The sequence below is a fragment of the Nannobrachium achirus genome (genome assembly GCF_963921795.1).
Source record: "Nannobrachium achirus genome assembly, chromosome: 2".
Classification (NCBI taxonomy): Eukaryota; Metazoa; Chordata; class Actinopteri; order Myctophiformes; family Myctophidae; genus Nannobrachium; species Nannobrachium achirus.
The window spans coordinates 49,052,135-49,067,530 of NC_137811.1; the positions used below are offsets into that span (position 1 = coordinate 49,052,135).

Below are 15,396 nucleotides of genomic sequence, written 5' to 3' on the forward strand. Positions count from 1 at the left end.
ACACATATATGAAACGTATTTCTTTATAAAATATTTTCGAAACATTATTTTTATTTTAGCATCCGTTTTTCAAGAAAAAGTTGACTATAGCTCCTTTAACTTTTGAAAAAGCAAGTAATGCAGTACCTTAACTCAAGTGGCCTACAAGTTTGACTGAGCAACTTTAACTTGTAGTTGAGTCATATTTGACCTTGTCCACCACTGCTGCCAGTTCCGGGAGAAATCGACATCCTTTATTATTATATCTCTTTTTTGTATCCAGAAACAGAGTGCTTGGTAGGGCTGGTATCTGATGTTCAAGGTTACTTATAGCTTAGCCATTGTATACAAAATCTCATCTGTACAGCAGGAGCATGAAAAGGCTGTCGATCAAACAAGAGGTTGTCCTTGAAATGTTGGACATGTTGTGAGTCCCCGGCGCACGACCAGATACTATCTCTCAAAGACATGGATTTGAGCCTGAACTGGTCAATTACAATAGCTACATTTTCCAACATCCACTGACCACTGTAGGATGCAGACAAGCATCACAGCCAGGGGTGTCACAAAGTGAACATTTGTCAAGTCAAATTTTGCTTCTGGGGGGTCCCTGGAACTAAATATTTTGAGATGGGGGTCCAGTTGCCAAATACATACGATACGATTAGATTCAATGATTTGAAATTGATATAGTAACTATTTAGCAAAGAAATGAAATCTGTGTAAAACGTGTAAAATATCAAATATGAAAGTAAACAATTATTTGCATTGTAAAACGATTCGATACTGATTACCGCATTTTAAATATATATATTTTGCTCTTGCAAACATTAGAGTAGATCATTGCAAATTAAAATCCATTTTTTGATTCAGTTACTATATTGTTACACCCCTATTGTATATCTGCTATTTTTAAATCGTTAAAGCAGAAAATGATGCGTAATAATGCGTTCCCAGTCTAAATGGGTTAAACCCCCTGACCCTATGAAGAACATTCATGGGGGGCCCCGCAGTGAATCCTTGTACCCAGGGCCCAGAATTTGGTGCGACACCCCTGATCACAGCATCTCAAAGCAACAAAATGGAGAGAGGGAGAGAGAGAGAGAGAGAGAGAGAGAGAGAGACAGACAGAGAGAGACAGAGACAGAGGAGCAAAGAGAGAGAGAGGGAGAGAAAAGAGAAAAGAGAAAAGTGACGAATAAATATCAAATCCTTCACGTCATCTAGTTCAACACAATTTCAAACTCATCAATATTTTACAGGTGATATCCTATCCACCCTCCCACTCATGCTGAGAGTCACGCCAAAATGACTTGTTCATTCCCCTCCTTCCAAGCGAAGCATTAGAGAAAATGAGCCCTATATACCTCGCAGCAATCACATAATGGAGTAATCACGCTCTCGCATAATCACTTCCACGGTGAAGTCATCTTCAACCAACGCATGTCCCATGTAGTGTGTTCAATACGAGATCGATTAACCCCTGCACGAAGACGGATAAAAACGGACCATGTTATTAACGTTGAGAAATAGCATACGATGACTGTGGCAAATTTGATTCTCAAGTGATCACGCTCCCTAATGAATTCTGCTTGACCATTACGTCTGATTTATACATGGTTGGGATCGCATCGCCCACTGAAAATAGCCAATCTACAAGCTCACAATGCGTTGTGAGCTTATGGATTTGCTAATTTTTCTGTTTGACTCAGGTGCACAACTATAAGTGCCATTAAGATGCAGGACAGAATTCGCACAGGACGGAATTCATTATTAAAATATATATCGGACCAGTTACCCATATGAGATCCCTGATACCCATATATGGAGATCCATGTGGAGATATGGGCATATTGGTTGGATCGGCGGTTCAACAAAAAAAAATTGTTTCATACAGCTGTACATTGTGCAAGTACAGAAGCACTAAGAAAATAGGCAAAAAATCCCTGTCTGTAGAACCAACCGTGTGCTGTGAGACCCCAGACATGCGTCTGTGCGTGTCAGTATCTGTCTCTCAGTCCTTGTCCCCTTTTATGGGCATATTGGTTGGATCGGCGGTTCTACTGAATAATTTTGTTTTGCACAACAGTACATCAGGGATCTCCATATATGGCATAAAAGGGACAAGGACGGAATGTGATGTCACAATCTGATGTCACAGATATCCAGGGTTTGATCTTTGATGAGGTGATGAGGTGTAGACTCTTCTAAAAGAATACCACTGGCTTTACAGCAAGGATCAAAACTATTCGGGAGGAAATTGCTTTGCTAACTTCACAGCTCCTTTGAGTCCCATGAGCTAAAAGTTAATGTAATTGGTTGAGCATGATTAGAGTCCATGACAGTCATAAAAGGATGGATGCTACCCAGCCATCTCAATCTTTGCCAGGCTCATATATCATATTTACGGCAGGTAGCCAGGCATGGCGAGTGCATGCACCGGAACACCCCAAAGGGAAATGACTGACACTATACAGGCCTGTCACAGCAAATTCCTATCAAAGACCATTTGATCCAGATGTCAACTTGCTAGTTCAATAATTTACACAATGTGCATTCAAGATGTTTTCACAGCAAAACGCACTAGGAAGCACTGTTTACTCTTTTCCACTATGTTCTCCAGGACATGTCAAATAGAGATATAACGAAGATTTTTCATTCAACAATGTGAAAATAACAAAGTTGTTAAAATATATATTTTTGTCTGTTCTGTTAGATGAGAATCACTGTCAGCATAAGCTAAACTGTAATAAATAAAGTACACATTAGTACACATGGGCACCATTATCTCCCATTTTAGTATGGTGTACTGTATGTAGCTCAATCCACATCAAGAAACACTTCAACATTTCTGGGACCAATTAAACAACAAAGCTTTTCATTTGCCAACTTTTCAAGGTCACAAAGCTTTAAGAAAGCCTGTGAAAAGTGCTCCAGCAAGAGACTCACACACACTACTGCTTAATAACTGTGTAGGAAAGACTAATTGGGACAGAGTGTGGGAATATCTTGTAGCATCAATTTCAAAGCAACATTTTCAAATTTATACTATTTCTGAAAAAGCAGCATTTCCTTCCAAAGAATCAACTCCCTATAATAATATATGGGATATAATATTATAGATGATGTCTTCATTCTCCAATTCTCCAAACAAACAACAACTCTTAAAGGAGTAGTTCACCCCAACATGACTTTTTTTCTATTGATTACTCATGCCATGGAGAGTAGAGTTCAATAATATTTTTTGGTTTTTGTCACATTCCTAAGACAAAAATGTGATAACAATAAATTTCCCCCATTGATTGCGGATGGTGACCCGTTTCGAAACCATCACCATCCAGAATCAATGGGGGAAAATGTACTCGAATCAAATTTTTGTCTTAGGAATGTGACAAAAACCAAAAAATATTATTGAACTCTACTCTCCATGGCATGAGTAATCAATAGAAAAAAATTCATTTTGGGGGTGAACTACTCCTTTAAGTAAAAGAATTGTTACTTTAAACACATTTAACGTCTGAGTAACTTATTGTTTATTTGTATTTATTTGTATTATTATAATTGTTATAATAATTATAGGCTATATCACATTAATTTCTAAACTGCTCATGTGGAGGAAGATAATTAGTGTGTGTGTGGTTTACTTTTAACTTTTGTTGTGTCTACTCCTTCCTTCTAGGGCTGCTCTAAAAAAACATAATCAAGATTATTAGTGTGGTTGACTCGGAGGGCAACCAGACTATAGTTCTTATCTGGCTTTCTCATCATCTGATGTAACCTTTTTTTCTCTAGGGTTTTCCCATTGAAGTACTTGTCTGATGTAACCCTTCACCCAATCAGACATCACGATACCTTGATGTTGTGATGTCACCCTTTTGGCTGATTGGCTACCCAGCTCCCAACCACGCTTGCAATTTCCAAATGCATCTTTCTAGTTATGCTCAATATCGAGATCACTATTTAACAAGATTACTCATCGACTTTGGAAAACATCAAGCCGTTATTGACCTTTAAAGAAGAAATGACAAAAGTCATTATATATCAGGTAGCAAACCAAATATTACCACAGGAGAAAGTGAACGAATTACCAGATATGGCTGTGGAGCCCATAGTCATATTTGGCAATGGGGCCGGCCCATAGCTATATTTGGCTATGGGGCCGGCCCATATCCATATTTGGCTATGGGGCCGCCACCAACGAAATGATGACTAGGTGACCATATAGTAGGTGCTGGACGATTGGCTATGGGCCAATCGGCCCATTGCCATATTTGGTGATGACTAGGTGACTAAGCGCCAGAATCCAATGGGAACTGAATTCCGTCTTACCATTTCTATTATATACAGTACAATATTGTGGTGTCAAGTGAAGCATGACAACAGTGTCTCTGTTGTTCTCGGACCATAGTGTGTTGCCTACAGCAACCACACTAAAATAACTAGAAAGATGCAATTGGAAATTGCAAGTGTGGTTGCCGACCGTGACTATATTCTGCAGCAAGTTAACTGTCATGTGAAGCTCGACCAATACTCTAGCTAGCACCACTCCTCAAATGTTATTTCTTCAATTTCCAATTGCATCTTCCATCAATTTCCAATGGCAGCGGAAAAGTTTATCTAGTGAAAAGAAAGTTTCCCCACAACTACAGTGTGTTGCCCGTCAGGCAACCACACTAACTAGAAACGCAGTTCCAGCAGAGACTGCACCTCGACACACTGTCGAGGTGCCAACTTGCTCCTCGCGCTCTCGTGGCCAAATATGACCTACTTGTGCACCAGCAGAGCGCACAAGTACTACTTTCCAAATACATACAGACAGTACTGCTGTCTGTATGTATGTGGGTGGGCAAGTTGGCACTCTGTCGAGGTGCCAACTTGCACCTGGTTATATATATATCAGGTCGCACTTTTTGGTGGTGACGTCACCAACAAAGGTGCTCCCTAAATGGCTAGTGGCCCTGCACCAAAAGTAGTACATGTGCGCTACGTTGGCGCAAGTAAGGATGCAAAAAGTTACATTATTGCGACAGTCAGGTCGCAGTTACTATCAAAACCTCCACTGTCTGTCAGTCTGTCAGTCTGTCTGTCTGTCTGTCCGGCACGTGACACGTCACACTTTTGCCCTACTTATATCTCCACCACCGTTGGCGTTGCCCCCATCCATGCCAAACTTTGCACACACACTCCTTGACTGCCAAACCACAACCTCCAATTCAAGATGTACTTTAGTAAAAGTACGAAAGTATCGGCATCAAAATGTACTTTAACACTTTGACAGCCGTATGGAGATGCCCATATTAAAACCGTTTTATACCGGACATCTGAGCAAGGAGTCTCAGCCAGACCGGAATTTACCATACTGGGTCATTAAAAACGAAATAAATGATTTTTATCCAAAAATCGGCGATCGTCTAACCTTCCCTAGTCACCGCTCGTCCATCGATAGCGCATGGCTCCTCTGACATGAAGCGGAAGTGACGTCAGGTCCTTTCCCAGTTTCCCTGCTATAGCTTCCCAGCTCCCATCCATTTATGGTTTAGACGTTAGCGTTAGCATAGCTGGAGTGCTAAGGGCTAAGTTAGCGAAAATGTTCACATCGACTGAAGAGTCATACTTGGATTATTTGAGCCCACATTTACGCGAACGGATCGCGCACGCGAAACGCACGGGGAGACGATGCCTCGGCCAAAACCGCCACTCTAAGCCAATGCAGATTGAGGAATTTCACTGGTGACTGTGGTGAGAATACAACGGGGATCGCGTGATGGTTATGGGGGATGAAGACTACATGATATTGCGCTGATGGTCTTGTAAAATGAATGCTGTTCAGATCATAATATAATAATAGAAATTTCACGGCTAATCTACCAACAAGCCATTCTATTTCGGCTGGCAAAGTGTTAAGTACCAAAAGTAAAAGTACAGTACTTAAGTACTGGTGACATATATTTTAATCGTCTGGAGATAGCCAATCAAATTCATGTGTTGCTTTGTTTACCCATTGGAGGACGTACGGTAATGGCGTCAGGAACGTCAACTAGGAGATTTTTATTGCCCAGAGTAGCCGGCTGTGGCCCACTGTTAAAAAGACCAATTAATTGACAGCTTAGTTTATCTGACTGTGGACCACCAAAATGTGCCTTGTAAGGTCCACAATTCTCTCCTACGCTTGTGCATGAACCAACAGTTAGTCAGAACATTTAATTGCCAGAGAGAAGTTACTTAGCAAAAGATGCTGATAGGCCTACTTTAAAAAAAAACTAATGAGGCACATTGTTATACCTCTTGGTATTTTACAGTAAAGTATTTTGTGTGGGCTGCCTGTGTTGTATTATAGTTTGTACAGATCATGGTAGTCCATGAATCTGAAAGCATTCAGCTGAGTTTCAGGTGGACAGGAAAAGAATCATACTGCAATAAATACAGTATTCTAATTCCAAGGGTCGGACTCACCCAAGGACATCCAAATGAATACGGTATTTCAATGCTGTCCAATTTGCAGGGAAATTGTGATCTTTATATGAATACAAATTTGTCAGTGTATAACTTCAGTAAATACTACTTTGTAAGGGTGTCCTTGGCGTCCTAAATGACACGGAAATTGCTAATGCTAAGACATTATTAATTCATTTTGATCATGTTCATATGAACTGAAGAAATTAGATAAAATAGTACACTGTACAGTACATAATCTGTACATGGAAAAACACTTTCATTGCAACCGTCAGGTCGCAGTTACTATCAAAACCTCCACCGGCTGTCAGTCTGTCTGTCTGTCTGTACGTCACGTCACGTCACGTCACGTCACGTCACGTCACGTCACGTCACGTCACGTCACGTCACGTCACGTCACGTTACGTCACGCCACGCCACGCCACGCCACGTCACGTCACGTCACGTCACGTCACGTCACACTTTTCCCCTACTCATATCTCCGCCACCGTTACCCCTATCCATGCCAAACTTTGCACACACACTCCTTGGCTGCCAAACCACAACCTACACCCCTCATTTCTCACATGGCCCTCTTCTAGCGCCACCATGAGGCTGATTCTTGCAAAACACATTTTTGGACACTGCTCCTACAGATTTTGCCCTAAAATCACGCAAAGCGGTACACAGTATGTCTAGAGTCATGTCATCAACATGGATCTGTTAGTCCCATTTGGCGCCACCATCAGGCTGATAAAAAAAAAAAAAAACACTAAAAAAGCGCTACATGTGCTACGCTTATCTCCCGATTAGGGAGCCTTACTGGTATATACTTTCAGACATCTGAAAACGCACAGATAAACACAGCCAACAAAACAGACCACTACTTAGTTGTTAGCATCTTTTCCTCCTCATAAACTTGATGGGCGCCACCAAAACAATCACGTGTTCATTCAGGCAAGGCTAATTAAATCATGAAGCGTTGTGCTGCCGGCTCAACTGCACAACGAAGCCAATTGTGATCCAACAACAGCTCCTCATGTGAGCATACAAAACAGAACAAGAGTTGTGTAACAAGCCAGGTCAATCATACCTGGGCAAGGAGCCGAGGAAAGTAAGTTCTAAACACTGGTACTGGGCAGAAACACGGCCGTCTGCTGCCTGCCATCATCTCCAATAAGGCAGCTCAGAGTAATTGAGCATAGTGTTTTTTTGGTTGAAGTTGCCATGAAAGTATATCCATTATTCTGGGCGAGTACACTGCCACTGGGAGAGATGTTTCAGCCAGATTCAATCTCCAGATAAAAAACGCTGTTTGGAAATTGAACCACACACGTGCCACGCACTGCTATTCCCCTTCCACTTGCCTGTGAACTCAGGTGAACCCTGGCTTGAAGCCTCCAGAGTTCACTGGCTGCTGCCACTTACTGGTGGGCGGGGCACACCGCCTGACTTTGATAAATCTCTATAGTATACACTGTATCATGTCTACTGCATCACTGCGCGCGCGCGCGTGTGTGTGTGTGTGAGAGGTGAATTCTCATGTGAATCTGTTTGCATGTACATGAGTACATTTCCAGTGCATGCATGCATGTGCACTCCTGTCACTTTCTGTGAATGCTTGCCAAAAGCCTACATAGACAAATGGCAAGAGACCAGCTTCTTGAATAAATACTGCGCCAGATTTGATGTTGTCTCTGTGTGGAATGGAGGATGGCTGATTTAAGCAGCCATACCTGGCCTGAGTCTAATTGTAATTGGACTCAGAGCTTGATGTGGCTGCACACCTGTTGTGCATGGCGTTAATCAAGGCACAACAGGATCATAAATCATCGCCACAAACATTCAGGGAGAGCCATTGTCCGGACAGAACACCATCTGCTTTCCTGTGAAAATGTGATTGTAGCTACAGGATCTGGAGATCTATACCACCGCGTGGCAGGCAACATAATAGGGACTGTAAATTAGACGATTTTCAGGACGGCAACGGCAGGCGGAATACGGCTTCTATGACGTAATCACCATAGCAGTTAAAATCGTTAAGCAAACAGCCGTCGGCGACGGGGTCCCCCTTTACTGAACTCTTTGGTTCCCATGGCTACGTGTCTATGCAGCATACGTTGTAGCCACAACGTGGAAAGGGAGCTTCTGGCGTTGTAGAGACGGCTTGCGACGGCGGCAGGTTTATATATCGAGCACTGATCATTTCCGGTTACCGTTGCCGTCTGTCGTAGCCGTCCATTGCTTAAAGTCGCTAATGTGATCCTGTAAAGCTACTTGTGTAAAATAAAGACAACTCGTGAAACCCGACTGTCGTCTGTCACAAGTTTACATGGACACATTCATACTGTGTGTTGAGAATCCCAAAAGAAAAGAACCAGGAGAAAAGTCAACTTTAGAAACGTGTTTTAGTCTTGGATCCAAGATAAATAAATAGCGCTCGCACACTGAGGGCTCCAATGCGACGGGCGCTTTATTGCACCAAATAAATCTGTAACGTTTCGAGCACAAAGCTCTGCCTCAGACTTCAGAATTCTTGGATCCATGCATATGTGCGCGCGTGCATGCAAGTATATGCTGGTCCTCTTGTTTAATTATGTATGTGTGTGCAGGTGCATGGCCGGGTGAATCCTCATGAGAATCTGCTTGCATTTACAGGTTCTGTATATGAGTACATTTATTCATGTGCACTCCTGTCAGTTGATATGAATGCTGGCCAACAGACTAAACTGATGTCAAGAGACCAGCTCCTTAAATAAATACCAGGTTTAATGCATGTTATCCATACCTTTTTCAAGAGTTTATATTCACTCTGGGAGGCAGTGTATTGACTATTCCAAAAGTAAAGAACTTTGTGTGTGTGTGTGTGTGTGTGTGTGTGTGTGCGTGCGTGCGTGCGTGCGTGCGTGCGTGCGTGCGTGCGTGCGTGCGTGCGTGCGTGCGTGTGTGGGGCTAGGGACCCGAATCAGGTCACTCACCGGCACATGTGGGCACAGTGCCGTTCCATTGGGCCAAGGTGTTGGGCACGGCCTCGCACCTGATGGCACTGGAACCATGCAGCGTGTAGCCTGGATTGCATTCAAACACCACCACCGTGCCAATGCTAAAGTCGTTCCCCAGCCGCTTCCCGAACCGAGGCTCAGGGACTGAGTTGCACTGAGAGGCACTGGTCCTGGGCACAGCTGAAGATGGACAAAGTCAGGGGGAGGGAGACAGAGGGAGAGAAATTAACAGGCAGGCAGGCGGGCAGGGAGAAAGGCAGAGATACAGGGAGAGGAAGGAGGCAGAGAGAAATGGTTAAGCCCCTCTGAATCTCCTTGCAGGTCATCAGTCAATCCAGTCAGCTGTGGCAGGATAGGCTCCTTCCCTCTGCTCTGCTTTGCCCTGTGCTGCTCAGCCATCCCCAACCACAGTCAATAGCACCCTGCTGAACAGCCCCTTTATGTGATGAATGCAAGGCCAAGGCTCTATTTTATATATACTGTGTGTGTGTGTGTGTGTGTGTGTGTGTGTGTGTGTGTGAGTGTGTGAGTGTGTGCGTGTGTGCGTGTGTGCGTGTGTGCGTGTGTGTGTGTGTGTGTGTGTGTGTACAGGGATGCACCATCGGTATCGGCCAATATTTGCAGTTTTTGGTCCATATCGGTATCGGCAAATAAAGCTGACATTAACCGATATTTATCTGTTGTTGATAAGCAAACATACGCTGGCTATGTTGGTGTATTCGTTATCTGCAGCATACCAAGCTGTAGATTCTGAACCGTTATCGTCTCCGCCAGGGCGAAAGGCATGGTCGAGACTATGTTTTGCCCCCTGTCCATCCTTGTGTCAGCCTGTCTGTCTGTTACCAGCTAATCTCCGGCAACGTAGGCCCGGTCGGGGCAAATACACTCCCTGGATGCCAATTCAGAACCTCTGCCCCATATGGGCTGTTCTAGCACCACCATAAGGCTGATTTTTGCTAAACACATGTTGACAGTACTGCTGCAGATTCAGTCCATGAATCATGCATAGGTAGACAGTATCTCTATAGTCATGTGATCAACATGGATCTGTCTAATTTCCCATATTCCATCCTGACTGTCTAAGACTGGCTGCCAAAGTTTGCAGGATTGGTCTGTTTTTTACACACAGTGCAATTTTGGTGAAATTGTGCATGCACATTCCTACTAGGCTGAGGAAGACGTTCCACACACACACACACACACACACACACACACACACACACACACACACACACACACACACACACACACACACACACACACACACACACACACACACACACACACACACACTCAAGAAAGACTAAAGGAAAAATAAGTTACCTTGATAAACAAAGTGATATCCTTTGGATGTTTCTGGTCCTATGGCGGTAAACTTAAGTGTGATCTTGTTTCCAGAACTCAATGGGAGAGTCTCGCCTAATTGGAGAATGCACAAGAGAATACAAAGTTTAAAATTACAGTTTTGGATATCATTATTGTCAATTGTCATCGAATGATGCATAAATACTATAATATGTTACTAAGCCTGCTACTTCCGATTAAAGGGACAATTTGTTGATTCTGAACCTAAGTCACATGTGATGTGAGGAGTTCATATGTGTGGGGGAAAAACTAATTCTTCTGTGTATTTTTCCTGTATACTGTATGTGTATATGCCCGAGCATCAATTTGTTTCTTGTCATGCAGCCTACACCATGATGACGCAAAGCAACATGTTTGACATCATGGGTGTAATTTTGTGGGAGAAATATCATGAAGAAGATTAAGTTAAAAATCAGGGTGATAATACCACAGCAGATGAAGCTTGTTTTAGCAATATCTGGTCTACTCAATTATTTTTATCATCTGGCTGGAATGAGCTGGAATGCAAATGTTTTACATTAGAAACTGCCCAGACCTAATTTATACATAGAGTGCGACATGAACAATTTACACTAGTTTTGCTTCAGTTGTTTTAATTGGCATCTCTGAGGAATTTATTCATTTGCAATCATTATGTATCGTTATTATACTCCATTATATCATGATCAGAAGACAGGGGGAAAAATGTCTTGACAGCATAAAGCCTTATTTGGATTTTAGTTTCCCCAGGGAAAATCTACTTATGCGTTGTATTCAAACGGGGAATGACACCGTGGCTCCAAACAGCTGTGATCAACTCAATTAATCTCAGCTGTAAAAAGCACCCGGGCTTCCCCATGTGCTGGTATCCCCAAATGATCAGAGGTCAGAGCCAAAGACATACAGTAGGGATTCAAGTGTAGAACTTTGGTCTTACCTGAGTGGGATCCATATATGGAAGAAAGGAGAGGGGACTCTGTGGAGGGCCCATCGAAGATCTCAACCACATCACTGGTCAACGTCTGGAACACCACAAACTGACCAAACAGCACTGGAGAGATGGAGAAACAGAGTGCATCGAATTTGATCTTTTGCCAATGAAGAGTAATATAAATGCTCTCTGTAAGGGGGGAGAAACAAAATATCTGTAATATTCTTTTCATAATTTTGGCACTTAAATAGTTCAGACATGATTAATTTGCTTTACACGCACCAACTAGATTAGTTTTACTTAAGTAAAAGTATCAATACTGCAATATACTGTAATAATACTCAAGTTACAAGTAAAAGTCTGGAATTCAACATTTATTTGAGAAAAAGTACAAAAGTATTGGCATCAACATTTACTTAAAGTACCAAAAGTAAAAGTACCAAACGTTTGAAAATAGCAGATCTACAAGCTCACAACGCGTCTCGATGCGACGCGTTGTGAGCTTGTAGATCGGTTATTTTCAAATGGCCTAGGTATAAAATGGGTGCATCCCCCATTCCGACATGCTGCCATTCCGACATCCCCCCATTCCAACACTAACCCTAACCTCTATGGAAGTGCCGCCACTCAATGCCGCCACTCGGAATGGCAGCATGTGGGAATGGAGAGCGGCCCCCGTTTAAAATAGGGCTAAAGTGGATTAATGTATGTTTTATAATATAATCCTTTATACGGTATCTGCAAAGTAACTAGTAACTAAAGTTTTCAAATAATTGTAGTGGAGTAAAAGTACAATATTTGGGTCCGAGATGTAGTGGAGTAGAAGTAAAAGTACTGAAACTGGAAATACTCAAGTAAAGTACAAATACCTCAAAATTGTACTTAAGTACAGTACTTAAGTAAATCTACTTAGTTACATTACACCACTGGTACACTGCCTTCAATAGAGCTTGACAACAAACCAACATAAAGTTAAAGTGTATAGATAGAGGGTATCTGCACATTTCTAAAGTGACAATTGAAGGACTTTTTAATACCTCTAAAATGACAAAGTAAACATTGGCCAAATTGTCAATTATTAGAGGCAGAAATTGTGAAAATAGCCGATCTACGTGCTCACAACTTGTAGATCTGTGAGCATGTAGATCTGCTATTTTCACAATAGAACAGTGTTGCAATCTGAAATTGTCTCAAAGAAAAGTTTGTCCTCTTTTCACTTTTCTGTCTGTCATTGAGAGACTATACTAAATGTAATGCCTCAACTCTTAGTGCTCGTCAGGGTGGGGATGGGGGTCCCCAGTTAAAATATGATTATGTTGGGGGTCACAGCCTGAAAAGGTTGAGAACCACTGCAATAGAGCTTGTATAAGGCCTATAAATAGCTGCGGAAACGTCTTCCATTTCAGAAGCATCCTAAACTGTGTCACACACGCTCATATTTATTGTACTGTAATCATGCATTCTAAATGGCAGCATCTTCACGTGGTGGTCAGCATTCTGATTGAAAGTCACAATGTTGACAAGGCTTGGTAGCAGATTCACAAACATCATCCTTCAGGTGGTTTAACTACTACAATGTCGGCAGGACTTATTACAGCAGCAAGGCTAATATTGAGAAACTGGAAGAGCACTTCCATATCGGGGCTCGCAGACTGGACTCAACGTATGACTGAGGCTGCTTCGTACAAATATATGATTGCCAGGAGGAATAATGTTAAAGGCATAGTGAAAGACTATTTCTTTCACTATGGATATAATAATCTAAGAATGGAAGGGGTGTTGTCCGATTAGCTTAGCTCGACTGCCTTTGTTTTTCTTTTTGTTTTCTTTTTCTCTCTTTCTTTTGGGTCTGTTTTTTCTTCTTTGTTTGTCTGTCCCTTTTAAGCTGTGCATAATATTTGTTGTAAAATTAATTAAAAATACTTGAATGACAAAATAACTACTAAAATATGTTAATTCTGACCATGGCTATTGTCAGCCTTGTTAGGAGCACTATAAACCTGGCCCTAATGGTGCGGAACACCAGTTAAACACTGCAGAAATAAAGTCATGTATCATGATGCTTTTCCAACAGCGTTATCAGGACTACAGTATCCTCCAGTAACCTTTAATTTAATTATAAGACCTTTCCTGAATGGCATGTCAAAATGACAACGGTTTTGTTTATCACAAGAATAATAATTAGATCTACTAAGATTAAGAACAATGAACGTGAGAGAATTATGTAAAAATTTTCCCACATGAATATTTCCAATTAACTTCTTCTGATTATATCGGGGTGTACATGCCCTTGAATGTAATCTGATCTCTCTCCTACCAAATGAACGGACATGGCCGATTGGATCACTGGATCTGGTGTGCACATATGTGTGTTTGTGTTTGTGGGTGGGTGTGTGTGTGTGCTCTTTTGAAGCAGATAACAGCCTCGATCTCACCCTCTGGTGCCCAGGCATTGTATGGAAGCTAAACATTCCTCTTTGCCAACACTCTCCCTTATTGCTATCTCGCTCGCTCTGCATGTCCCTTCATCTCAGCCTTCTCCCCGCTCTCACCTGATGAAGATGTATGCATGGCACAGCGAGGATATTAGTATGAGATAGTACCACTACTCTCCATGCTGACAAGTGGGTTTAATCTGTGAAAAATATCCTTGCTTAACAGCGAAACTCTGCAGTAGCCGCTTCCTCATGAAACATAACAGAGTAATGTTCCTCTTGTTCTTTATCCTCTGTCTATGTACCGTAGAGGCAAACATGACAAAGTTCCTCTAGATAACGGTAAAGCAGTTCTCCAATAGTAACCGATCTTGAAGTTGTGTCTTTTATTACATGTCACAAATAATAACATATGGAGTGGTTTTGAATACCAGTTATGTTTATATTCTATTACGGGTCAATATACACTACAGTATACACATTCTCAAAGTTGAATTAACACCCAGGATTTACTGGTTCACTATTGTCACTGTCAGATTCATACAAATAATTCACAGGTTTTCTTTCAAGCTAGAACAGGGGTCTTCAACAGGGGGTCCGGGACCCCTAGGGGGTCCTCAGAGTTACTACAGGGGGTCCTCCAAGTCTTTGAGTGATAGAAACTTTTTTCTCTTTTTTTATATTAACCACTTGAACCCTAGCGTCCATATTCTGAGAACTTTAGCCAAAAATAGCAAATCTACTAGCTCACAACGCCTCATGATGCGAGGCGTTGTGAGCTTGTAGTGCTGCTATTTTTGGCAAAGAGCTTTGGTGTAGAGGGGAAAAAGAGCAGACTAAGTACAGAGTGAAAGGTCAAGTTTAATAAGTATTGACAGTTCAAGTGGTTAAATATCTGAAAACAAAAATTGACATGAATTCAAAATACACTGATGATTGTGCTGTCAAACAATGAAACTATATGAAATCTATGAACAGGTTGTGGGGGTCCCTGCTTCATCTAGGGGTCCTTGGCCTGAAAACGTTGAAGACCCCTGAGCTATAACATGAACCACACATCCTGTTGAGTTTGCTAGTGGGAAGCACAACGAACCATAAAAAAAGAAAGAAAAAAAAAGAAGACTCCAACTGGTAAACAGCAACTTATGGAAACTCTTAATAGGGTGTGCTGTGAAGAATGGACAGTTGGACACCATTCGGCACACTGCTAATGTACCTGAAAACGGGTTTTGCCCGGAGCCACTGCATTCGCTACAGGCACCTTGAGGCAAAA

The 15,396-nt window shown here is 42.0% G+C and overlaps 1 protein-coding gene across 1 annotated transcript in view; it reads right to left on the minus strand.

Annotated features, from left to right (window-relative positions):
* Positions 1 to 15,396, minus strand: part of LOC308309097 (CUB and sushi domain-containing protein 3-like) — a gene marked incomplete at both ends in the record, with an annotated part of 377,797 nt that overhangs the window by 145,808 nt on the left and 216,593 nt on the right. The window contains 3 exons of the mRNA XM_080754567.1: positions 9,390 to 9,593; positions 10,737 to 10,832; positions 11,695 to 11,808. Coding sequence (XP_080610693.1) covers positions 9,390 to 9,593; positions 10,737 to 10,832; positions 11,695 to 11,808 — 414 coding nt within the window. The remainder of the gene's footprint in view (positions 1 to 9,389; positions 9,594 to 10,736; positions 10,833 to 11,694; positions 11,809 to 15,396) is intronic.